This window comes from Salmo salar, chromosome ssa01, assembly GCF_905237065.1.
Source record: "Salmo salar chromosome ssa01, Ssal_v3.1, whole genome shotgun sequence".
NCBI lineage: Eukaryota > Metazoa > Chordata > Actinopteri > Salmoniformes > Salmonidae > Salmo > Salmo salar.
The window spans coordinates 58,002,068-58,029,664 of NC_059442.1; the positions used below are offsets into that span (position 1 = coordinate 58,002,068).

General features: G+C 43.2%; 1 protein-coding gene across 2 annotated transcripts in view; it reads right to left on the reverse strand.

Annotated features, from left to right (window-relative positions):
• Positions 1-25,779, reverse strand: part of opn4a (opsin 4a (melanopsin)) — an 87,771-nt gene extending 61,992 nt beyond the window's left edge. For both annotated transcript variants that reach the window (NM_001279057.1, XM_014201341.1), the window contains 3 exon segments: positions 2,256-2,389; positions 3,198-3,343; positions 25,296-25,779. In NM_001279057.1, the coding sequence (NP_001265986.1) occupies positions 2,256-2,389; positions 3,198-3,343; positions 25,296-25,484 (469 nt within the window). In that variant the 5' untranslated portion in view covers positions 25,485-25,779.
• Between the last annotated feature and the right edge of the window lie 1,818 nt (positions 25,780-27,597).

Below are 27,597 nucleotides of genomic sequence, written 5' to 3' on the forward strand. Positions count from 1 at the left end.
TTTTACAGTTGATAGACTGAACCAAACTTAGACTATCCTTTTTTTAACAATAGCCTGCATAGAAATCAAAACCTCTCTGGTGCTGCAGCATGCGCTCATTCGTTGTCATGCTCTGTTATCATATTAAAATATTCTGCTCGTCTCCAGTCATGTAAAATAACGTAGAATTGCATTTAGAAAAGGCAATTTATTCTCAGACCACAAATAAGATGACAGATTCAATTCATGCAGTGCTTTCAATATAATGGAGATCTTTACACCCTTACCCTTGTCGCGGTGGAATGTGAATCCACAACCTTCTGGCTACTTTGCCATGTAGGCTAATGCTAACAAAACGAAGAACAAAACTGCATATCTAAAGGCTCTGGTCTGTCCTAGGAGTGAGGGTAAAGGGTTTTCTGCTATTTCATTTATATGTTTGAATTATTATTTTGGTTATAAGAGAGGGACACCCTTTTTAAGCACTCAGGGAGTGTCGGGTAAAATATATATTTTACTGAAGGGAGGGCCATCCATTTTCATTTCAGAGAGCTCGGTTTTTCTCCAGGTATCCCTCATTATAAATAATGTACAGTCCCTTAGTTGAAAAACAGTAGTTGGAATTATTACTCTCCTGCGATGCAAAAATGACCGACATGGCAGATTCGGACTGGATTTAAATGACAGATGTTGTGATTTGTGCTTGTGCACATAATTACATAAAACCTATCTCCCACAGTAAAATGAAACCCCACGAGTAGGGTTTTAGTTTTCATCCAAAGCCGTCTTTGATTGAAATGGATGCAGATAAAAAGCCTCAAGGTCTGCCTTATTTGTCTGTATCTCTAGGCAACAACTCATTAACTAGGCTTCCATTCACCTTTAAAAGATTGGAAGCCTAGTTATCAAATATTTGCAGAAAAAGACATGTGTCACGTCCTGGCCAGTATAAGGGTTAATTGTCATTTTAGTTTGGTCAGGACGTGGCAGAGGGTATTTGTTTTATGTGGTTCGGGGTGGTGTTTTGGTAAAAGGGCGTTTGATTTAGTATTTCCGGGTTTTGGTTTATGATCTATGTTTATGTAATTCTATGTTGAGTCTAGTGTGTCTGTTTCTATGTTTGGGTTCATTGGGGTTGGGACTCTCAATTGAAGGCAGGTGTTGTCTATTTGCCTTTGATTGAGAGTCCCATATATGAGGGTGTGTTTGTCTGTTGTGGGAGATTGTTTTTGCACTGCGTTAGGATAGCCTTCAAAACTGTTGCACTGTCATTGTTTATTGGTTTTTTGTATAGTGTTCACGTGAGCAATTAATTAAATAAAAAAATGAACACGACATCCGCTGTGTATTGGTCTACATTTTCAGACGACAATTTCGCTATATTGTCAGAAGACGAAGACAGCCGTGACAACATGCACATGAAAAGCTGAAAAGCTGTGCATCATGAAGTAATGCATATAAAAAGCACTTTTTCACATAAGTTTCCATGAAATTAATAATAAACAGAAGTTCAATGTGTTCCCATCACATTCAAGAGTATAGGTTACACGTTGAGATAAGAGCAAGATCCTTTTTATTTGATAATTGGCAGCCAAGCACCGATCATCATGTCACCAGCATACAAATAATGCCTTCGATGTGTATTGGAAATTTGCATCAAGCTCATCAACGTGCACTTAACCACCTTATGTGTGTTCATCATAACTTAATCCATCTGCCTAATAAACTCTTCATGCTTTCTTCACGTTGTGGTGGGAGGACAACACAACATATCATTGTGACTAAGTTTACTTCGACACAATGGTAATTATATCAATATTTGCACGTAAAAGCATTTTCCACCGCAATTGTCACATAATCTATTTCACAGACAAAGAAATGATCCACCCTTGTGTAGCGTATTTTGTTTTGTCGACATTAGGACGTTTTTACCCAAAAATGTGCTGTTTCCATCAGGACTGTCATGAGTTTTTTTATGCTTCAGTTAATTCCTCTGCATAAAATGGTTGGAAGGAAACATGGTTTACGGTAAAAAATAAACACATTCTCCTCTTTCTCTCTTATCATAGACTTCTACCTCTTGCCATTCCCCACCTTTTCTGTTCAACTTAATTACCTTGGAATCAATTCCTTCATTCCACCTCCTTCCAGAAAGAAGCTAGGTTTCCATCTATGTTCTGTCTTTCAAGTAATGTATAGATTTTGTCCGTTTTTCTCAGAAAAGTCTGATTGGAAAATAATTGACCTCAGATGAGTTAGTAGGCGGTGTGGAGTACCTTTCTCTCCGAAGATCCATCTCTTATGCATGGAGGTGGTGAAGAAGATGGGTGCCTGTGTGAGGCACATCAGGAGGTCAGTGATGGCCAGGTTAATGATGAACATGTTGGCCGGAGTCCTCAGTGACCTGCTCCTGTAGAACACAGCACATACAGCACAGGGAAAGGCAGGATACAGTATTCTGATTCAATTTGACACACACACACACACACACACACACACACACACACACACACACACACACACACACACACACACACACACACACACACACACACACACACACACACACACACACCCCAGCATAATGCTGTAACATTCCCACAAATGGTAGGTCAGTGTAATCAAAGTGTTATTGTACTGAAATTACATAGTTCCTCTCTGTCTGGTGAATAAGTTATTATTGACAACTATTTATCTATGGAAAGAGCTTATGCCATCAATTTGTCCAACACGTACCACTTACAGTATGTCTGCGCGCGTGTGTGTGTGTTTGTGTGTGTGTGTGCATCTGTGCGTGTCTATATACACAATGAGTTATCATAGTGGGAGAGAAATGGCATCTCCACACAAAGCATTGAAAGCAAAGCGCGTTACACACACCCCAGAACAAAGTAATGTCAAGCCAAGTAGTGTGTTTGGGATGAAGGAAAGACAACTATGAATGTGAAAACATTTGCAATTGCAGCTTGTGGGACAGATTCTTTTATTTTACACAATGCGGATCAACTGAGACACACTAATGAACAACTGAGACTACAGAGCCACATATGACAGATGGAGGGATAGTGAGAAAGTGAGACGACAAACCTCAGCATTAACTACACATTCTCTTGCTGCAAGAAACTGCCACAGAATTCTAATTGATCAAATTATAGGTGTGTGTGTGTGTGAGAGAGAGATGTATAGTTACGGTACAATGGGAAGCTCCTGTCCCTTACCTGCTGAAGGCATAGATAACCAGGAAGTTGCCCACCATGCCGGTGATGCCGATAGCCAGAATGACTACCCCTATGGTGTAATGGACATGGTCAGGTACATCCACAGTGGGGAAGGGGTGGCGAGAGGCTTCCTGCACCATGGCCACCTACAGGTTAAACAAAATAATGGTATTTAAACAGGAGCCTGGTGGCATAACAAAACTGTGAGAAATTAACCATATCCACTTATTAATAATGTAGGAAGAGGCATAGAATAACCCAAAAATGTTGGTAGGTTGTAAGTAAGTCTATTTGTTAGCAATGTTTTCAAATTACTGTACTGAAATATACACTACCGGTCAAAAGTTTTAGAACACCTACTCATTCAAGGGTTTTTCTTTATTTGTACTATTTTCAACATTGTAGAATAATAGTGAATACATCAAAACTATGAAATAACACATATGGAATCATGTAATAACCAAAAAAGTGTTAAACAAATCAAAATATATTTTATATTTGAGATTCTTCAAATAGCCACCCTTTGCCTTGATGACAGCTTTGCACACTCAAACCATCTCAATTTGGTTGAGGTCGGGGAATTGTGGAGGGCAGGTCATCTGATGAAGCACTCCATCACTCTCCTTCTTGGTAAAATAGCTCTTACACAGCCTGGAGGTGTGTTGGGTCATTGTCCTGTTGAAAAACAAATGATAGTCCCACTAAGCCCAAACCAGATGGGATGGCGTATTGCTGCAGAATGCTGTGGTAGCCATGCTGGTTAAGAGTGCCTTGAATTCTAAATAAATCACTGACAGTGTCACCAGCAAAGCACCCCCACCCCATCACACCTCCTCCTCCATGCTTTTCGTTGGGAAATACACATGCAGAGATTCTCCATTCACACACACAGCAAAAATCTCCAGTTTCTACTCCAGACCAATGGACAAATTTCCACCGGTCTAATGTCCAATGCTCGTGTTTCTTGGTCCAAGCAAGTCTCTTCTTATTGTGGTCCTTTAGAAGTGGTTTCGTGCAGCAATTCGACCACGAAGGCCTGATTCACACAGTCTCCTCTGAACAATTGATGTTGAGATGTGTCTGTTACTTGAACTCTGCGAAGCATTTACTTGGGCTGCAATTTGAGGCTGGTAACGAATGAACTTATCCTCTGCAGCAGAGGTAACTCTGGGTCTTCCATTTCTGTGGTGGTCCTTATGAGAGCCTGTTTCATCATAGCGCTTGATGGTTTTGGCGACTGCACTAGAAACTTTCAAAATTCTTAGAAATGTTCAATATTGACTGACCTTGAAGTCTTAAAGTAATGATCCTGTTGTTTCTCTGCTTATTTGAGCTGTTCTTGCCATAATATGGACTTTGTCTTTTACCAAATAGGGCTATCATCTGTATACATCATCTACCTTGTCACAACACAAATATCAGGAATCAAGGTAAGACCCAGATGCAGTCTGTCAAAGTAACAATGTTTATTGTAGCAACAGCAGCAGGCAAAGACAAGTCAAGGCAGGCAGGGGTTGATAATCCAGGGTAAGGCAAAGGTACCGGACAGCAGGCGGACTCAGGGTCAGGCAGAGTTCAGTAATCCAGAGGTGGAGCAAAGGTACAGGACGGCAGGCAGGCTCAGGGACAGGCAGAGGGGACAGACAGAGAGGTCAGGCGGGCTGGTACAGGGTCCGGACAGTAAAGGTCAAAAACCAGGAGGAAGAGAAAAGAGAGGCTGGGAAAAGCTAGGCGCTGACAGGAAAACCTCTGGTAAGCTTGAACAAACAAGACGAACTGGCAACAAACAGACAGAGCACATGTACAAATACACAGGGGACAATTGGGAAGATGGGTGACACCTGGAAGAGGGTGGAGACAAGCACAAGGACAGGTGAAACAGATCAGGGCGTGACAACAAATGATTGGCTCAAACGCATTAAGAAGGTAAGAAATTCCACAAGTGTACTTTTAAGAAGGCCCACCTGTTAATTGAAATGCATTCCAGGTGACTACCTCAGGAAGCTGGATGAGAGAATGCCAAGAGTGTGCAAAGCTGTCATCAAGGCAAAGGGTGGCTAGTTTGAAGAATCTCAAATATAAAATATATTTTTATTCGTTTAACACTTTTTTGGTTACTACATGATTCCATATGTATTATTTCATAGTTTTAATGTCTTCACTATTATTCTACAATGTAGAAAATAGTAAAAATAAAGAAAACCCCTTGAATGAGTAGGTGTGACCAAACTTTTGGCTTGTGCTGTTTGTTAGCAAAAACCTCCAGAGAACTTACTTAGCATGTTTTGGCGTTAGAGTTAGGCGAACATTCCCTTAATATCAAACAGAACTTACCCAGAATGTAGTCACCATGTTCTCTGAATTTCCAATATTAATGTTCTAGACACATTTCATGGGACGTTGCAACAACATTCATGTCCAATTTTCTGAAGGGTTAGGGGAATATTCCATCAACATCACAACAAACATACACAGAACATGGTTGCCATGTTCTCAGAATATAAGATATGTTCTGGACACGTTTCATGGGAACATTACAAGAGCATTCACGTGTCAAGTTTTCTGAGGTTAAGGGACAGATTGCAATTTACTGGGATAGGGGAGGGTTGACAAACTTTTTTTTGCTTTGAGGAGGGTTGTGTGGTTTTTTATTGGGCACAGTGGAGAGTAGTGCATTTTCTTCCTTGGTTTACATTCATGGTTTACTATATAATTTCTTCCATCCTCGCCAAATGTACTCATCTGCTTGCATGCTCCTCCCCTATATCAAGGTGTTTTGGTACTTTTCCGTGTGCTAACTTTTACTATACCACAGGTCAGTATAGTCTACCAGTCTAACGGTCCATCCTGCCCTCTGTCCACCATCCATAGTGACAATAGTGCAAGGTGGATCGTTTGTGCAGATCTGCAATAGGCTAATTAACAATCATACCACACATAAAAGCATTCCATTTTTTGTTGTTGCAATTTCCAATATGAATCCACAAGTACAAATAGGAATAGCTGATAGGTAGCGGAGAGGCCATGTGCGCATGAAATAACAGTAAAGACATGACACACAGCTCAAAAAAGCTCCCCTATTGATCTTGTTTAGGGACAATACAATTACCCTACCTGGACTAGCCTACAACACCACAATGCAATGAATAATTGAATTATTGGTTTCAAGCGAGTTCAAAATTCTACTTTAGCCTGTAGTGAAAATGTAATCTGAATAATGGCGCAAAACCCCTCTGATTTGAATATTTCATTCGATTTGGATCAGTTGTTGATCTACAGTACTCTCGACAGCTTCAATATAGCCTAAATATTTATCATTTAACTTTTAAAATGTATTATCTTTTATATGTGGCAGAAACACAACTAGTCACAATGTTTTAATCGGTTTAGGCTACTTCAAAAGTCTCCTGTAGGCCTGCACATGTTCATCCAAAATATAATTCCAGTGTCCTCAAAATGGCCTGACATTAACAATGTTTCCATCCAACCTTTTTATGCAAATAAAGTAGCCTACATGTCAGATTAAAAAATGTCAAGACATCATGAGAAAGCATGCAGTTTATTAGGCTACAGATTAAATAAATTATGATGAACTTCACAGGGTGGTGAAAGTGTACAGTAATAAGGTTGATGATCCTTTCAATAAATATCAAGGGTCTTATTCTGGTCACATGATGATTGATGCTTGGCTGCTATTTGACCCAAAAAATGACCTTGCACTTTTGTCCATAATAATCTCATCATGTGGTAGGCTGTACCTGCAAGCTGTTGGCTAAAGCGCATGTACCAATACCAGAGTTGGCACATTTGCTACATTATATCTTTTTTTGTGTGACCAAACCATCAGTAGGCTTAGAGTTGAAAATGCAATGGAAACCCATTTAACTTGGAACGATGGAAACCCATTTTTTATTCGGTACTTGGGAATTTAACCTCAAAAGTAATGTTTATGTGCACAACTCCCTTAGCCAGGAGGCCTAATTGCCAGATTTTGGTAAAAAAAAGAAAAGAAAAGCCTGATAAGTAGTGGGACAAATTGTCCAGAAGAGGCTGTCTACACCCCGAATTTGCGCTTCAGCACCATTCTCTCATGCCTTGTGCGCAAGTGCGCCTTCTGCTGAGGAGAGAGAGAGTGAGATAGAGACCTTGGCCTAGGGTACTGTTGATTGTGAAGATGGAGGCCTTTTTCATTGCAGTTAAACAAAAGTTATAGGGAAGAAAGTATGCCTATTGTGAAAAGCCTACAAGGGAAATGTAATACAAGTTTTAATATTGTAGTGGACTAAAATGCCAAATGCTGTCACATCCTGACCAGCAGAGGGAGCAATTGGATTAGTTTTGGTCAGGATGTGGCAGGGTTTTTGTGTGTGTGTGTGTGAATGGTTGTTGGTGATTAGGACTCCCAATTGAAGGCAGGTGTGTTGAGTTTCCTTTGATTGGGAGTCCTATATAGGAGTGTGTGTTTTTCTTTGGGGTTGTGGGTAATTGTTTCTTGTTTAGTGTGGTTGCACCTGACAGGACTGTTGGCTGTCAGTTTCCTTGTTTTTGTTCTTGTATAGTGTTCGTTCTAATTAAATTGAAGGATGAATACCATCTCTGCTGCATTTTGGTCCATTTCTGAAGACAGCTGTGACAGAATTACCCACCAAACCAGGACCAAGCAGCAGAGGAACGAGGAGGAAGGATGGACGTGGGCAGAGCTAAGGAGGAGCATTTCCAGGGCGATGGAAGAGTTTAGTAAACTCGAGAGGCAGCCCCAATAAAAAACAATTGGGGGGGCACAAGGGCAGTTTTGCGGGGCAAGAATGGAGCCCCAGGCCAGCTCCCCGCACTAGCATGGAGGTGCGTGTCTCCAGGCTGGCACGTCCAGTACCAGCCCCACGCATCAGGCGTCTAGTGTGTCAGCCCAGCCTTGCCAGTCAGGAGTCGCCAGAGCTGCCTGCCAGTCAGGAGTCGCCAGAGCTGCCTGCCAGTCAGGAGTCGCCAGAGCTGCCTGCCAGTCAGGAGTCGCCAGAGCTGCCTGCCAGTCAGGAGTCGCCAGAGCTGCCTGCCAGTCAGGAGTCGCCAGAGCTGCCTTGCCAGTCAGGAGTCGCCAGAGCTGCCTGCCAGTCAGGAGTCGCCAGAGCTGCCTGCCAGTCAGGAGTCGCCAGAGCTGCCTGCCAGTCAGGAGTCGCCAGAGCTGCCTGCCAGCCCGGGTCTGCCAGAGCGGCCCGACTGCCCGGGTCTGCCAGAGCGGCCGCCTGTCCTCCGGCTCTGCCAGAGCGGCCCGCCTGTCCTCCGGCTCTGCCAGAGCGGCCCGCCTGTCCTCCGGGTCTGCCAGAGCGGCCCGCCTGTCCTCCGGGTCTGCCAGAGCGGCCCGCCTGTCCTCCGGGTCTGCCAGAGCGGCCCGCCTGTCCTCCGGGTCTGCCAGAGCGGCCCGCCTGTCCTCCGGCCCAGCCCGAGTGGCCCGCCTGTCCTCCGGCCCAGCCCGAGTGGCCCATCTGCCCGGCGCAGCTATCGGCGCCACCAAAGTGGACGACGCCGAAGGTGGAGCAAGGTTTACGTCCCGCACCTGAGCCACCTCCAGGATAGGTGGGTTGGGGAGGGAGGGTGTAGCACAGTGCCGTCGTTGACGGCAGCCACCCTCCCTTCCCTCCCTTATTGTTTAGGGGTTATTGTTTATTGGTTTTGTTGGGGTATTGGGGATTTTTTGTTGTGTTTTCTTTTTGTAAGGTGCATTACGGGGTCTGCACCTTGAGGGGGGGGGGTACTGTCACATCCTGACCAGCAGAGGGAGCAATTGGATTAGTTTTGGTCAGGATGTGGCAGGGTTTTTGTGTGTGTGTGAATGGTTGTTGGTGATTAGGACTCCCAATTGAAGGCAGGTGTGTTGAGTTGCCTTTGATTGGGAGTCCTATATAGGAGTGTGTGTTTTTCTTTGGGGTTGTGGGTAATTGTTTCTTGTTTAGTGTGGTTGCACCTGACAGGACTGTTGGCTGTCAGTTTCCTTGTTTTTGTTCTTGTATAGTGTTCGTTCTAATTAAATTGAAGGATGAATACCATCTCTGCTGCATTTTGGTCCATTTCTGAAGACAGCTGTGACAAATGCAGGCTACTGTGCAAATCCCTATTCAGGTAGGATGCAATTTTGAAACGTATATTTACTTATAATTTATTTGATCATTATTATTATTATTATTGCATATCATTGTTATTATGCAAGCCTATTTTTTAATTGAAACCAATTCCAATATGATATAAAAACCAATATGCAAAGCCTGTTTTGTTTGATTCTGTTGAGACATTTTCATTAGCAAAATTAAATTACATTTGATTTGTCTTTTTAATTGTGTGCTCTGTATTTAGTTTAAAATAGGTTATAAGTAGGTCTGTTGTAAAATTTGCCTATTTCTGTCATTTGTTGGGTATGGTAGGCACTTACCTTTGTTAGTAATTGCAGCAATATAGCCTGTTCAAAACTTTTGTGAAATGTTAAACCAGTTCGCAAGTGTATTGTTTCATTCTGTTGAACAATTTTCTTTGGTCAAATTAAGTTCCAACTGTAGGCCAATATGATAGCCTGCTCATATTTTCTCTTTAAACAATGGCTTGACTTACTTTTGATATGACCTTAATAAAGTTTAGAAACTTTTGTGAAGGTTTGGTGTTGTGTGGCTATTATAAAGCTTTAGCTACTGCAAGCCTATGATGTGAAGACAGTGCACTCCAATCGTTGAACTTGAGGTGAGGAAGAAAGTTTCAGGCCTACCAGAGTTACTCTTATAGTCTAATAATATAATGCTTAACTTTATACTAAATATTCTGATCGAAAATTAACAAATTAGCCTCCTGTATGTCTAAATGCCACCGGCAAATCTGTATATGGGGTGGCAGGTAGCCTAGTGGTTAGAGTGTTTGCACTAGTAACCGGAAAGTTGCACGTTCAAATCCCTGAGCTGACAAGGTAAACATCTGTCGTTCTACCCCTGAACAAGGCAGTTAACCCACTGTTCTTAGGCTGTCATTGAAAATAAGAATTTGTTCTTAACTGACTTGCCTAGTTAAATAAAGATTTTTAAAAAATCTCTCTCTGGGGCTAAGCTTCTCTTCTTGAATTTAGGCTATATACTGTATACTATTGTTTTATATTAACATCATACATTGGATACCTAAGCCTATAGGCCTATGGATGCAAAGCCCTGATGCGTTTAGTGCTCAAATCTCTGACAGCTGAATCTTGAGGTGGACAATTATTGCTTTATGAAAGTTGCCTAAAACCACCCCCCAAAAAATAGGCTATAAACGTTGACATACAGTGAGGGAAAAAGTATTTGATCCCCTGCTGATTTGTATGTTTGCCCACTGACAAAGAAATGATCAGTCTATCATTTTAATGGTAGGTTTATTTGAACAGTGAGAGACAGAATAACAACAAAAAAATCCAGAAAAATGCATGTCAAAAATGTTATAAATTGATTTGCATTTTAATGAGGGAAATAAGTATTTGACCCCCTCTGCAAAACATGACTTAGTACTTGGTGGCAAAACCCTTGTTGGCAATCACAGAGGTCAGACGTTTCTTGTAGTTGGCCACCAGGTTTGCACACATCTCAGGAGGGATTTTGTCCCACACCTCTTTGCAGATCTTCTCCAAGTCATTAAGGTTTCGAGGTTGACGTTTGGCAACTCGAACCTTCAGCTCCCTCCACAGATTTTCTATGGGATTAAGGTCTGGAGACTGGCTAGGCCACTCCAGGACCTTAATGTGCTTCTTCTTGAGCCACTCCTTTGTTGACTTGGCCGTGTGTTTTGGGTCATTGTCATGCTGGAATACCCATCCACGACCCATTTTCAATGCCCTGGCTGAGGGAAGGAGGTTCTCACCCAAGATCTGACGGTACATGGCCCCGTCCATCGTCCCTTTGATGCGGTGAAGCTGTCCTGTCCCCTTAGCAGAAAAACACCCCCAAAGCATAATGTTTCCACCTCCATGTTTGATGGTGGGGATGGTGTTCTTGGGGTCATAGGCAGCATTCTTCCTCCTCCAAACACGGCGAGTTGAGTTGTAGTCAAAGAGCTCCATTTTGGTCTCATCTGACCACAACACTTTCACCCAGTTGTCCTCTGAATCATTCAGATGTTCAATGGCAAACTTCAGACGGAATCACGTCCTGACCAGTATAAGGGGTTATTTGTTATTGTAGTTTGGTCAGGACGTGGCAGGGGTGTGTTTGTTTTGTGTTGTTGGGGTTTTTGGGTAGTGTTCTATGTTTTGTAATTCTATGTTCTATTTTCTAGTTATTCTATTTCTATGTTTAGTTTATTGTTTTGACCTTCAATTGGAGGCAGCTGTTCCTCGTTGCCTTTAATTGAAGGTCCTATTTAGTAGGGGTGTTTTTCTATGGGTTTTGTGGGTAGTTATTTCTTGTTTAGCTGTGTGCCTGACAGGACTGTTTTCATCGTTCTTTTTGTTCAGTGTTCATTTATTTAATAAAGAAGAAAATGAGCATTCACATCCCCGCTGCATTTTGGTCTAATCACTACGACGGCCGTGACAGAACTACCCACCAACAACGGACCAAGCAGCGGAGGAAGGAGCAGCACCAGGAGAGGAGCTATCTGGAATCGTGGACATGGGAGGAAATTCTGAACGGGGCTGGACAATGGCACCAGGCTGGGGAATACGTTCGCCCTAAGGAGGAACTGGAGGCAGCCAAGGCGCAGCGGCGCCGTTATGAGGCCTTATACGCGCCGATTGGACAGTGTGAGAGGCAGCCCCCAAAAATTTTTTTGGGGGGGGGCACATGGGGAGTGTGGCTAGGTCAGGCAAGAGCCCTAAGCCAACTCCCCGTGCTTTTTATGGGGAGCAGTGGATCATGAGAGCGCCGGTCTATACGGAGGTGCGCACAATCTCACCCATGCACACGCACAGTCCGGTGCGAGCGATCCCAGCCCCTCGCAAGTGCTGTGCTAGAGTGGGCGTGCAGCCTGGTAGGAATATGCCTGTGCAGCGCATTTGGCCACCGGTGCGTCTCCTGGGCCCAGGCTACCCTGCGCCTTCTCTACGCACGGCAGCCATCAGGCCTCTGCACAGCCCTGTTCACCCTGTGCCAGCACTCCGCCCATGCAGGGCTACTGTGATTACCCAGCCAGGACGGGTGGTGCATGCTGTGCGCTCCAGACCTCCAGTGCTGGTTCATGGCCCGGTGTATCCAGTTCCTGCTCCTCGTATTAGCCTCAAGGTGTGTGTCCCTAGTCTGGCGTCTCCAAAGCCAGCACCACGCACCAGGCCTCCAGTGCGTCAGCCCAGTCCAGTACGTCCTGTTCCCGCTCCTCGCCCTGCCCTGTGGTGCGTGTAAATAGTCTGGCGTCTCCAAAGCCAGCCCCACGCATCAGGCTTTCAGTGCGCAGCCCCCGTCCAGAGCTTCCGACGACAGTACCCCGTCCAGAGCTTCCGACGACAGTACCCCGTCCAGAGCTTCCGACAACAGTACCCCGCCCAGAGCTTCCGGCGACAGTTCCCCGTCCAGAGCTTCCGGCGACAGTTCCCCGTCCAGAGCTTCCGGCGACAGTTCCCCGTCCAGAGCTTCCGGCGACAGTTCCCCGTCCAGTGCTTCCGGCGACGTCCTACAGTCCGGAACCGAGAGAGACGGCCTACAGTCCGGAACCGAGAGAGAAGGCCTACAGTCCGGAACCGAGAGAGAAGGCCTACAGTCCGGAACCGAGAGAGACGGCCTACAGTCCGGAACCGAGAGAGTCGGCCTACAGTCCGGAACCGAGAGAGTCGGCCTACAGTCCGGAGCCGGCGCAGCCAGAGGTGCCCTACAGTCCGGAGCCGGCGCAGCCAGAGTCGCCATTCAGTCCGGAGCTCCCAGAGTCGCCTGCCAGTCCGAGGTCTCCAGCGATGCGCATCAACCCGAGGTCTCCAGCGAAGGGGTTATTTGTTATTGTTGTTTGGTCAGGACGTGGCAGGGGTGTGTTTGTTTTGTGTTGTCGGGGTTTTTGGGTAGTGTTCTATGTTTTGTAATTCTATGTTCTATTTTGTAGTTATTCTATTTCTATGTTTAGTTTATTGTTTTGACCTTCAATTGGAGGCAGCTGTTCCTCGTTGTCTCTAATTGAATGTCCTATTTAGTAGGGGTGTTTTTCTATGGGTTTTGTGGGTAGTTGTAACTTGTTTAGCTGTGTGCCTGACAGGACTGTTTTCGTCGTTCTTTTTGTTCAGTGTTCATTTATTTAAAAAAAAAGAAAATTAGCATTCACATCCCCGCTGCATTTTGTTCTAATCACTACGACGGCCGTGACAGACGGGCATGTATATGTGCTTTCTTGAGCAGGGGGACCTTATGGGCGCTGCAGGATTTCAGTCCGGCGTAGTGTGTTACCAATTGTTTCCTTGGTGACTATGGTCCCAGCTGCCTTGAGATCATGGTGGTGTGTAAACACATTTTTGTGGGGAGAACGTTTCTTTAAGACCATCAGGTGACGTCCTAAAAACATCTTTAGGGATGTCCCTGGAACAAGCTTTGAACTAGACAAAAACCTCAAGGGGACCATGACAGAACGTCCTATGTTTTAAACGTCATTGGACACATGAATGTTCTTGCATGGTTCCCATGAAAAGTTTCTAGGACATTAATATCTTATATTCAGAGAACATGGCAACCACATTCTGGGTAAGTTCTATTTGACATTAAGGGAATGAAAACAGTCCTTGCACATCACTGGAACGTTCCTATAAAAATCTTAGGTAATGAACAAATGAGACTCTTAAGGGAACGTCTCTAAAGTTCAGGAGTGTTTGTTGTTAGCCGGGTAGTGCATGCTGGTTTCCGCTCTTGCCATTTTAATCAGTGGCTAATTTTGACTTGGGCAGTCAGTGACATTAATTCATCAACTAGGCTCCAGGGGAAAACAGAAACTAGCAGGACTGTGACTGTAGACCACTGGAGAGTTATACCCCCCCGATTTAGACCACGACACTGTTTTCATTCTTTTCCTTTTCCCTACAAGACTGAAAAAAGATAAAAGATAATAATAATTATTAAGTGATTATCCAGCCTTAAAGCACTAAGCAGACTAACTCTGCAAATAATCATCTGGAGGCGTTTTCCTCCACTGTGAATAATTACTGTCACATTCACTGGCCATCTGAGTCGCACATTTAAATGAACTTCTCTGAGCTTCAATACGAATGAAGAGCCGTTTGGATTCAAAGACTTGAAGGACAGTTTCCCTATTCACTCTCACAAATTAAAATCAATACGCAAACATCACAGTTTTTTAATCCTTCTCCATCCGGAGTGTCTCCGGAATGAAGAGAGCATTTGGTTGAGTTAGTAGCGCAGGGCATGCAGGGTCAACTTCCTGCTCGACTGCTCTGAAGCCGCCGCGAGAGAACACAAATCAACAGGGATAAATGTCCCCACCAACACAGGCGTGATGGAATAAATAAGACCAGGCGAAATCTCCCTCTGTCATTTCAAGTCTCAGTCACCTCAGACTGAGTGGAATGTACGCATATGTCTGGTGGTCTCACACTACCCCACTCTCACAGAGTATAACAGGGAGAAGGGGGCGCAGGTAAGAACATTGTGAAATAAAATGATGGGGATGAGGAGGAGGAGGAAAAAGAGGAAGAGGAGGGGGAAGAACAGGAGGAGAAGGGGTAGCAGAGGAAATGGAGGTCAATTATGAGGAGAAAAGGGAGGAGATGGAAGAAGAGGAAGAGGACAATCGTTATGACAAGGAGGAGGAGGACAATTATGAGGACAACGATGATGATAATGGCCCACACAGAAATACACCCGGACAAATAGTCCAAGGCCACTAGCTCTGTAGACAAAGACCTTGAATTCCTTTGATAACTTCAGATGAACCACACCCGTCTGTGATGCATCCCCAGGTGGCAGTGTTTGACAACCGCTGTGAGAAGTGTTTGAACTGGGTTTAGATAAAAGCCCCCAAACTTTGCCTGTCCACAGATCAAACAGGAAGAAGAGTCAGAGGTGCTACATCAGACAGACAGGGTGGTTTAATGGAAAAGATATGTCCTGGACATAATACCAGCATATGTCAGGGGTGATAAGGGAGATATGTCTGGGATAGTGTGGGCTTCTCCAGCGAACTTCCACAACTTTCAAAGAAAACAATGGGTTCCACACTGAACTCTCGGAGCCAATGTTAAGCTGAAGATCTCAACGTTTATGGCAGTCAATAATCTTACTCTGTCATCATCACACCACTATTTCATCCACTGACACCTTGGATAAGTCTGCTGGAATGATTTTACCAGGAGTGATTACTAGGGGTATTACAACTTGTTTTCTATTATGACTATGTACTGTAAAAAAATGAATAGTTGTTTTACTAAATATTATTAAGCAATTGGTTTCACAGCATTTTTTGGGGGTTTATTCAACTTTTTGGTCAAAGTGTTACCTGAACTTAATGTTTAGTTCGCCCAAACTTAGCTCCAACATGAGAAAACTTGTGCAAAAATGTTCTCAACTTAAAATGATGTGTTTGCTCAAATTGCCTCATATGTTCATTCAACACAACATTTTTATTTGGGCATCTTACCTAAAACTAGTTGCACAGTGAGTGCTTTTAACATACAATGTTTTCAACTTACATATTTGACACACATGATGAATGTTCATTTATACAGTAATTCATCTTCAACATCCTCCCCTAGGGATTTGAACTCTAAACCTGTTGGTTCACAACATTTCAATCTTCCTGCTGCGCCATCATGTCTGTGTCGAAAATTGAGTTAATCTGTATTGCCACACCTTGCACTTCAAAGTAAACCTCAACTCTGTTAACAGTACACTCAAGAAAAACTATTTTATTTATCATAGTGATTAAGGAGTAACATTAAAATAGAGTAATATGCCCCACTAACATTAGATAATTAGGTATCTTAAACATAAAAATGCTTAAATAAGTAAATCAAATCAATTATGAGAGAATATTCAGATGAACTGATAACTGACATAGACATGGTGGCGTAGCAGGAAGATCAGAATGCCATGCGTCAAGAGGTAGAGTTTAAATCACAGGTGAGGACATGTTGAATAGTAATTACTGTATAAATGAACAAACACAATGTGTTGAAAACATTGTATGTGAAAAACACCGTGTGTGTAACCAGTAACACAGCTTTTGTTTTGTTAAAATGCCCCAATAAATGTTCATACTGTAGTTAAACGCACACATGAGACAAGTTCAGCAAACACATTTTAAATTGACTGAATTTTTGCAAAAGTTTTCTCAAGTTTGGGCCAACTAAATGTTTTAGTTCAGATGAGTAAACCAAAAAAATCTACCTATAATAGTTAGTTGAAACAACTAGATTTGTGGGTGTTTTTTTTTTTTTACCGGTATTGGATGACTTTCGACTTTTGCTTTCAAAAGCAGCTCAAACTTAGAACATGTAAGAATGAACTATAGCCATAGAATTCTACCGTGCAAATATGCTGTTCATTATAGGGAAATAATGCACGCTTTGTAATGCCCTTCAAGCCAATTATAAACAAGTATTCAACAACGCTGTGGTATAAATTGGAAATATATTTTTTTAAATGCACATCTGGCCAGCACTTTATTTCTCCATTTCCTTTTATTTCCCCTAGCCGAGACAGTTTCCATCATTCATATTATTATATGCGACAGATGAGTCATGATATTAACTGTCTCTGGCTACACATTTTTTTGAAATGTTTTTCTATGGAAGACACCCTGATTCAACAAAAAATGTATTTGGGCCAGCCAGGAGGTTCAGTCAATGTGGGTATTCTTCCGCATGATATCAAAGTGTGCTGGATCACAGGAACGGCTGAAAAAAAGTAAAAGCTTTGCCCTTTCAATGAACAAATAAGCAGTGATAGATCAAGCGTGAAAAAAATAAACTTTGAAGAAAATACCCAACATGGTTTTTGAAAAGGCACCTGTTTATATCTTCTGCTTTCTGAGCTGTAAAATTCTCTCTGCCCATATTTAGGTGCATGCAGGTCAGCTATGAGACCACTAGGTACCAATACACAGTGCAAAACTGATCATAATCTGATGCTAATGGTTTGAAAAGAGATCGGAGCACTGGTCATTATCCCCAAAACCGGGCTGCCATTTCCGAACAAAAAGGTACAGCACTCAAATGACAGTTAGAAATCTCAAAAGCTTTTTAAACATTCTGGCTAATGAACATGCTCCAGATTGCCTGCTTACTACATATAGCCCAGGAGGAGGGCTTCTGTCATAGTGCCACTAAAGACCAACTGAGATCTGTCTGACTGACTAAAGAGTTCCTTCCTGGCACCACTATTCTGCAGAGGTTCATTAAAAGGTTTTGTTGAGTTTGATCATATCTGAATAGTTTGCTTATTAAAAAGCATCCCTCTATAAGGAGATGACAATACTCCTGTTGTAACGTTGAGATGCTCAGGGACTCTTTTCTCTTTTCATTAGTGAAGCAGCAGCCGTGATTTCTTCCCACACAAGATCAGACTACAGTGCTGCATCACACACACAGTAATAGGAGATTTTTGCTGTGTGATTGTGTGTGCGTGTGTGTGTGTGCGTGCTAAAGGCAGACAAACCTTGAGTCTTACAAAATACAGTGAGGAAAAAAAGTATTTGATCCCTTGCTGATTTTGTACGTTTGCCCACAGACAAAGAAATGATCAGTCGATCATTTTAATGGTAGGTTTATTTGAACAGTGAGAGAAAGAATAACAACAACAAAAATCCAGAAAAACACATGTCAAAAATGTTATGAATTGATTTGCATTTTAATGAGGGAAATAAGTATTTGACCCCCTCTCAATCAGAAAGATTTCTGGGTCCCAGGTGTCTTTTATACAGGTAACGAGCTGAGATTAGGAGCACACTCTTAAAGGGAGTGCTCCTAATCTCAGCTTGTTACCTGTATAAAAGACACCTGTCCACAGAAGCAATCAATCATTCAGATTCCAGACTCTCCACCATGGCCAAGACCAAAGAGCTCTCCAAGGATGTCAGGGACAAGATTGTAGACTTACACAAGGCTGGAATGGGCTACAAGACCATCGCCAAGCAGCTTGGTGAGAAGGTGACAACAGTTGGTGCGATTATTTGCAAATGGAAGAAACACAAAAGAACTGTCTGCCTCCCTCGGCCTGGGGCTCCATGCAAGATCTCACCTCGTGGAGTTGCAATGATCATGAGAACGGTGAGGAATCAGCCCAGAACTAGGATCTTGTCAATGATCTCAAGGCAGCTGGGACCATAGTCACCAAGAAAACAATTGGTAACACACTACGCCGTGAAGGACTGAAATTCTGCAGCGCCAGCAAGGTCCCCCTGCTCAAGAAAGCACATATACATGCCCGTCTGAAGTTTGCCAATGAACATCTGAATGATTCAGAGGACAACTGGGTGAAAGTGTTGTGGTCAGATGAGACCAAAATGGAGCACTTTGGCATCAACTCAACTCACTGTGTTTGGAGGAGGAGGAATGCTGCCTATGACACAAAAGAACACCATCCCCACCGTCAAACATGGAGGTGGAAACATTACGCTTTGGGGGTGTTTTTCTGCTAAGGGGACAGGACAACTTCACCGCATCAAAGGGACGATGGACGGGGCCATGTACCGTCAGATCTTGGGTGAGAACCTCCTTCCCTCAGCCAGGGCATTGAAAATGGGTCGTGGATGGGTATTCCAGCATGACAATGACCCAAAACACACTGCCAAGGCAACAAGGAGTGGCTCAAGAAGAAGCACATGAAGGTCCTGGAGTGGCCTAGCCAGTCTCCAGACCTTAATCCCATAGAAAATCTGTGGCGGGAGCTGAAGGTTCGAGTTGCCAAACATCAGCCTCGAAACCTTAATGACTTGGAGAAGATCTGCAAAGAGGAGTGGGACAAAATCCCTCCAGGGATGTGTGCAAACCTGGTGGCCAACTACAAGAAACTACAAGAAACGTCTGACCTCTGTGATTGCCAACAAGGGTTATTCTGACTCTCACTGTTCAAATAAACCTACCATTAAAATTATAGACTGATCATTTCTTTGTCAGTGGGCAAACGTACAAAATTAGCAGGGGATCAAATACCTTTTTCCCCCACTGTACATCAGGGTATACAGTATTTAGGTCATTTTGTCTCTATAGTTGAATCTTTTCTAACAGCATCAATTACATCATGGAATCCTTTTCGTTTAATCCTTTAATGCACTTGTACAGTCTAATTGTCAGTTCTAATGTACAATACCAGAGTGTGCAAAGCTGTCATCAAGGCAAAGGGTGGCTACTTTGAATCTAAGAATCTAAAATCTAAAATATATTTGCATTTGTTAAACACTTTTTTTGGTTACTACATGATTCCATATGTGTTACTTCATAGTTTTGATGTCTTCACTACTTTTCTACAATGTAGAACATAGTAATAATAAATAAAAACCCTTGAATAAGTAGCTGTCCAAACTCTCTTTCTGTCTAGCTTGTGGAGGATATAATTGCGCTCTTGTGCTCTCTGACCTAATAATTGTCCCTGAGGGAATTAATAATAAAGCAATATCGATTTTAACTGATTCAGTGCTGACTCTAATGCTACGTTCGAAAACTTGCTGATGCCAACAATATCTGATTACCATTTGCATGAATTGACAGCTTGAAAGCTACTGAAGTCCTGCCATCCTCATGCACGAGGTCAATTCATTTAATTTGGCGTTAATTAGGAGCAGAGACAGTTAAGGTCTCCCTCTTTAGAATAGTAATTACAAGTTGTCGCTATCAGAGCCAGTGATCAGTGCCATGGTGGGTGGTAATGAGTGGGAGAGGCATGTGAGAGTCAGTGGGAGACTGTTTTCAAGGCCACCTATTCCAGAAAGGAAACAGATTGTTTAATAACTGTCCAATCTTCCCCCAACTCCTCCTCCTCCACACGTGAATTCCAATACTTTTCAGACAAGCCTTACTACAGTAGTCAGCTCAAAATCATGAGGGAGGTATGGGAACAATTCTCTATCACATTTCTCTTCTTGTTTTTCTGTAGACCTAGTTATTATCAACGTAAATCAAGTGAGTGATTTGTAATGACCAAGGCAAGGCAGTAATTGTTCTCTCTTTAGTTGAGTTTGCCTGTTGGGTGATAAAACAGCGGCCCTAACCCATCAGACAGTCTAACCCAGAGTTCTTATTACACAGCTATTACAGCTATTAAACAGTTATTACATCATCATTACACAGCCACAGTGGTACAGTCCCACTGAGAGGCACTCCACACAGCGTGATTAGGATTTCTATCAACTTCATATGAAAGGCACCTTCAAAAAACAATTTCTAAACACTGAGATACATACAGAAGGATGACCGTCGCTGTAGAGTCACGATGCATTTATGTGTGGACACGTTTGCCTGTCTGCCTCACTGTCCGACCAGCATCTGAGCCTCTATCCTCTCACGTCTTTCAGTGCTGTACAAACACACTCTGATAGAGATAAGACATACAGGTATACAGTTGAAGTTGGAGGTTTACATACACTTAGGTTGATGTCATTAAAACTCGTTTTTCAACCACTCCACAAATTTCTTGTTAACAAACTATAGTTTTGGCAAGTCGGTTAGGACATCTACTTTGTGCATGACACAAGTCATTTTTCCAACAACTGTTTACAGACAGATTATTTCACTTATAATTCACTTTATCACAATTCCAGTGGGTCAGAAGTTTACATACACTAAGTTGACTGTGCCTTTAAACAGCTTGGAAAATTCCAGAAAATGATGGCATGCCTTTAGAAGCTTCTGATAGGCTAATTGACATCATTTGAGTCAATTGGAGGTTTATCTGTGGATGTATTTCAAGGCCTACCTTCAAACTCAGTGCCTCTTTGCTTGATATCATGGGAAAATCAAAATAAATTAGCTAAGACCTCATAAAAAAATTATAGATCTCCACAAGTCTTGTTCATCCTTGTGAGCAATTTTCAAACGCCTGAAGGTACCACGTTCATCTGTACAAACAATAGTACGCATGTATAAACATCATGGGCCCACACAGCCGTCATACCGCTCAGGAAGGAGACAACTGCACATGGGGACAAAGATCGTACTTTTTGGAGAAATGTCCTCTGGTCTGATGAAACAAAAATAGAACTGTTTGGCCATAATGACCATCATTATGTTTGGAGGAAAAAGGGGGAGGCTTGCAAGCCGAAGAACACCATCCCAACCGTGAAGCATGGGGGTGGCAGCATCATGTTGTGGGGGTGCTTTGCTGCAGGAGGGACTGCGGCACTTCACAAAATAGATGTCATCATGAGGGAAGAAATAGTATGTGCATATATTGAAGCAACATCTCAAGACATCAGTCATGATGTTAAAGCTTGGTTGCAAATGGGTCTTCCAAATGGACAATGACCCCAAGCATAATTCCAAAGTTGTGGCAAAATGGCTTAAGGACAACAAAGTCAAGGTATTGGAGTGGCCATCACAAAGCCCTGACCTCAATCCTATAGAAAATGTGTGGGCAGAACTGAAAAAGCGTGTGCGAGCAAGGAGGCCTACAAACCTGACTCATTTACACCAGCTCTGTCAGGAGGAATGGGACAAAATTCACCCAACTTATTGTGGGAAGCTTGTGGAAGGCTACCTGAAACATTTGACCCAAGTTAAACAATTTAAAGGCAAAGCTACCAAATACTAATTGAGTGTATGTATACTTCTGACCCACTGGGAATGTGATGAAAGAAATAAAAGCTTAAATAAATCATTCTCTCTACTATTATTCTGACATTTCACATTCTGAAAATAAAGTGGTGATCCTAACTCACCTAATACAGGCAATTTTTACTAGTATTAAATGTCAGGAATTGTAAAAAACAGAGTTTAAATGTATTTGGCTAAGGTGTATGTAAACTTCGACTTCAACTGTATGTTCATACACACAACCTTTCATGCTGAGAATGTGTGGGACACAGTCTGACAGGCTAATCATCTGTTATAGGAGGAGGATACTTTGTGGACACAGTGTCCGTATGTAGATCTCCACAATCCCATTTCTCGATGGACCTCCATGCTTCTAATCAGGGAGATTTGAATTGGAAAACCACCATTTCAAGTGGTTGTGCGTGGTGTAGAAATAAGAATCTCAGTGAGCCAGAGCCTGAGTAGCTTTGCTTGCCAGGCTTATAGTATAACAGTCTACACATGGCTGGGGATGAGATGAACATGACTTTTGTGAAATGTTTTCCTTTGTTTCTGAATTGATCTTTCACCTCCGATACATATATAATGATTAATGGTAAACTTGGGGAGTTTTCTGAATTTATCTCTTTTTTTCCCCTCTGTCGTGCTGAAGGCCTCTGGCTGGATTACGATTGGTTTTTCTGTCATGTGCGTGTTCAGCTTAGTGGAGGAGAATCGATTGAGACAGTTTACCTGCATGTAAACACAACGCCCCCAGCATCAGAGTTATTGATGTGCTGAAGACAGTCACGGTGCCTCCTCTGTGGGAACATCTGTTGATATGGGGATTTAATTAAGGCCGTTTTTTGGACCGCTCCTCATGTCATCATGGTCTTTCAAATGTAAAGGCTTAAATACCACACAACAACCGGGCGGGGTTTTGGGTAATGCTTAAATTAATTACTAAATGGAACAGCTAACTGAGTATTTAGAGTGGGAAGAAGGCACGTGAGGCTGATATTAAGAGCCAATACCGGTATAGCGTTACAAGGACAATGTCGGCCGATAATATCGGTAAACCAATATATCGGTTGGGCTATAGTAATCACCTGTCAACTCTTCAGATAGATATGCTATTGGGGATTAAGAGAGGAGTTTTGGGGAAAGGCCACAGGACTACATGTCAAGTGGCGCAGCGGTCTCAGTGCAAGAGGCGTCACTACAGTCCCTGGTATGAATCCATGCTGTATCACATCTGGCTGTGATCAGGAGTCCCATAGGGCGGCTCGCAATTGCCCCAGCGTCGTCCAGATTTGGCCGGCGTAGGCCGTCATTATCGATAAGAATTTGTTCATGACTGACTTGCCTAGTTAAATTGAAAAAAAAACATATCTGAAGGTCAGCAACCAATCAGCCATTATGAGGAGGCAGTGTGCCACCTGCTGCTCCAGTTGTGTCATTAAAGCACTGTAACACAAGGAGACTAAAAGGATTGGGTCATTGCATTCCAGAGGGTGGCATTACACTGGCTTCATTTCATCTCTGGAAGGCCTGTTTTATGAATCAACAACCCTAGTCACTCTGGTGTAAGTGGATTCATATTTTTTTATTCATGATAATATGAATCACACACAATAGACAGTGCCACTAACCCATTTTCCAACAGCCTCTGGCAATCTCATTATGTCTGGCTACAGATGCAGAAGTGCCACGAGAAATCAGGCATGTCAAGTGCCTATGGGACATACGGAATGCATTTCTGTCTATTAATATACATTTCATGTTTTTTGTATTGCACAAATTGTCAACCTTCTGCAGTGCCTCGTTTCCTTCAGCAATGAAGATGGATTGGTACATTTTTCCCAAGTGCACATCTAATCACAAACTGACAGTCCTGCTATTGTTCCACAATATCAATGAAGTGCTCTTTCTATGCAAAACCCAACAATGTATTGCAATGCTCGAGCCACTCGGCGTCTGTGTATACCATGGAGACTTCTCTCTCGAAAGTTGACGGCGGCGGTTTGAGTGCGTGTGGAAAAAATGAAAACCATAAACCCCAAAATTAACGGACCAACAAACAATATCTGGAAATGCAGGGGTCTGCATTTTTTGAATTTTGTGAAGGGATTTGATGCAATTCTGTATGTTGAGCTAAGATAGGGATAGGGGAGGGAAAGCAGGAGTGCGCAGCTAAAATGAGTCAGCTATCACTGAGTGAAAACATTCACATCAAAATCCAGCATGAAAGTAGAACACAAATATTCTAGATTTTTTTAATTATTATTTTGAATTAGACTCAGTTTGTTTCAAACCTTTCTATGCTGACAGGATGGTTCTGATTGAAGTTGTGCAGTCTAATTGTGATACTCAGGCATCCCTTATCTGAATGCAATCCCTCACAGCTGTGTCAACTCATGGACAGGGACAGACTAACAACAACAGGGAAATGCCCTCAGAATGTACAGAAAGACATCCTGATATTTAATCAAAGGTGGCAGGTGATATTTACCCAACAAAAGGGCTCTGCACCTCATTTACCCTTTGATAAAAAAGCTCAGCATTAGTATTTACATTGTGGGTAACATTCTTTAAGAACAATTTAGTAAGACAGATGAGAATGCAAGCTAGACAGTTACATGAAATACCTCACAAATAACTATGAAACACACAAACACAGAGCGAGAACGACAGACAGAGAGACGGACAGAGAGAGAGAGACAGACAGACAGACCGGCAGAAAGAGAGAGAGCAAAAGATAGAAACATGGACATGGGCCATCAATAAAGGTTTGCAAATAGGTGAGAAATCAATAGCCTTGGGTAGGCACTATACAGTACAGACAAAGAGTGAGGCTGAAGAATGTGAGTCCATTCTGAATCATTGCTGTAAGTTATTATTGATGGACAGTCTAACCAAACCACGAATGTTTGATGCACATGATACTATTTGACTATAAGTGTAATGAACATCTTGCTTACTTTTCATTCTCTAGTCAGATCTGCTCTGTAGAACACAACACTCTGTATTGCAGGGTGAATGGATAAGCATTTTTGATATGTCAGATCTGCACCCAGAGAAGAATGGTATTCATGCATTTCATAACAGCTGTCAAGAGAGCTTTTTTTCTGAGAGTAGATTTTCTGTAGGCCTAATGTGCCTATCATGCAAAAATATCCGTTATTTTTATCTATGTCCATTGAATTGTTGATCAACTTAGATAAAGATTTCTGAACAAGACAAGGCAATGACATTCAGAAATTATAGCTGCATCAGTCATTGAAATAAATGATTTGACATGAGGAACAGCATGTACAATCATAGCAAATTCTTACAACCATACTCAAAGCAAACCACTCAACCCAAACGTATGTCCTGCATGAATGATCAGGCTACTTCGACTATTTATTTCATTTCCCTGGGACAGAATACACAAGTGAAACACTTACAGAGGTGACAGAAGGCAGATCCCCCAGCTGGTACTCACTGACCACCGTGTCATTCCAAGAGGAAAGCGTCTCCACGATGCGCGTGCAGTTCGTGTCCTGGAAGCGACACGAGATGCCCTTCCGAACCGAGCGCAGGGGGCCGTTCATAGCTCCTCCGGTGCCCTCCAGGACGGACCGGCCACTCGACATGGGTTGTAGATGGGAAAAGAGAAAATAGCCCGGAGTACTGACACAATCCGAAAGCTGTCCGGTCCGTGTTCCAGCAATAGGCAAATACACTCAGGAAATTAGAACTTCTCTTTGGCTCCACAGTGGGAATCTGTTTTGGAAAGTTATCAATTCTCGATATGAATGTTGACTAACAGTTTACGTTGGTTATGGTCTTGATATTGGTAGTCTGTGAGACACAGTGGTATAAAACAGTTTGACAATCGCAGAAGAGGATGGAGCGGCATACGCGGTTGCGCGCGAGCCACGCAACCCTAACAGCACAGTTTTGTACATGGATATATTTACGTAAGTGAGAAAGCCGCACATGCTCTCTCTTTTCTCCATGTGCTCGCTCTGAGTTGCAACTCTCCACCCCTGTACTGTAATGATGGCACGCGTTCTCATAATGTAGGGCAATAGAGCACTCTGCACTAACATTAGTCATTATGTTGAAAGCTACTTTTAAAGAGAGTGATCGGTGTGCCAGACCAGTTGGGAGAGTTAATAGGCTACACATGGGAGGGTACATGTACAAAAGCTGAAGAACATATTCACATCTAGGTACTTTTTGCAGGTGCTGGACACTGGCGAACTCCTGAAAAATAAAAAGGAAAACGCAGCACACTGCTGTTCATGCTCCCAGGTGATTTTATTGATACATTTCTACCCTCAAGTCTTCACTGCCTGATGAAGACCTAAGGGCCGACACGTATCAATAAAATCACCTGGGAGCATGAACAGCAGAGTACAGAGAGTATTCACACCAGATCAGGGTGTAACAGTAGTCCCCCCTCTAGGGACGCCACCTGGCGCCCTACCTGGACGCATACCTGGTTGAGCAGGGTGTCAGCGTTGGAATTCAGAGATGGGTCCAGGATGTCCCTAGCGGAGACCCAGCACCTCTCCTCCGGGGTCATAACCGTCCCACTGGAAACAGGAGACAAAGAGCAGTGAGACATGGGTTTTGCTCTAGACATATGAAAAGTAGGAAGTATACGGAGCACCAGAGGATGAACAGCATTTACATTCACATTTACATTTACGTCATTTAGCAGACGCTCTTATCCAGAGCGACTTACAAATAGCAGAGGGGCTATTGATTTTGGAGCAGGGGGGAAAAGTTCTCGGCTTCCGGGGGTGTAGCCGTGGGGCTATACCGGCTTGCCAGTGCATCTGGTTTAACCTCCTTTGGGTACCGGTCAGTGTTGTGGAAGCGAAGTGGCCCAGGCCTTACTGAACCCCTCCCGGAGGTCCTGGTACTCCACTGGAATGGCGGAGAGGTTCGGGGCAATTTCCAAGCCCCCAGGAAGACAGCCCGGGGCAGGCAGAGCTGATTTCAGGCAATGGGCGTGGCAGAATGGGCACCAGCCCCCGATGGCACCAGTAGACCAGTCAATCGAGGGATTGTGTCGCTGGAGCCAAGAGAATGCCAATGCCACAGGAACCTGCGGAGAATCAATTCGCAGGAATTGGATCGTCTCGCTGTGGTTCCCCAACACTCGTAGGTTGATGGGGGTGGTATGGTGGGTGACCCGGCCTATAGAGTGCCCGTCCAGCGCTCTAACATCCATGGGAATGGAGAGGGGTTGAGTGGGGATGCCCAGCTCGGACGCCAGGGTAACGTCCATAACACTCATATGAAATGGAGGGTTTTGTAAAAAATATATTACTGCAAAAGTGGTTAAATTAATAAATATTGCGACAGACACCCTTAACTCAAACAGTGCAGAATAATGCCTGGCTGGAGGGGGTGTGCTCAGGGCCGGCCCTCCCATTAGACAAGATTAGGCGGTCGCCTATTTTGGAAATTGTCTGCCGCCCTCAAGCGCCCCTGATCGCCTACTACACCGCCGGCAATGTCCCAGCCACCAGCTCATAACCATTGCTACAGTTTCCACCTCTACCCCATTTCCGCTTCTCCTGAAGTTCACTTCCACTTTCCTTGGTAGCTATGGTGATATGTGTGTTTTTTCATGGGATTATCAAATTGTGAAACATTAATTAAAAGGAATCTGCCGTTTAAACTATTCTATTTTGTTTTATGTTTGTGTGTGATGAAAATGATTAGTGATTAAGGCAGTAGCCTAACCTA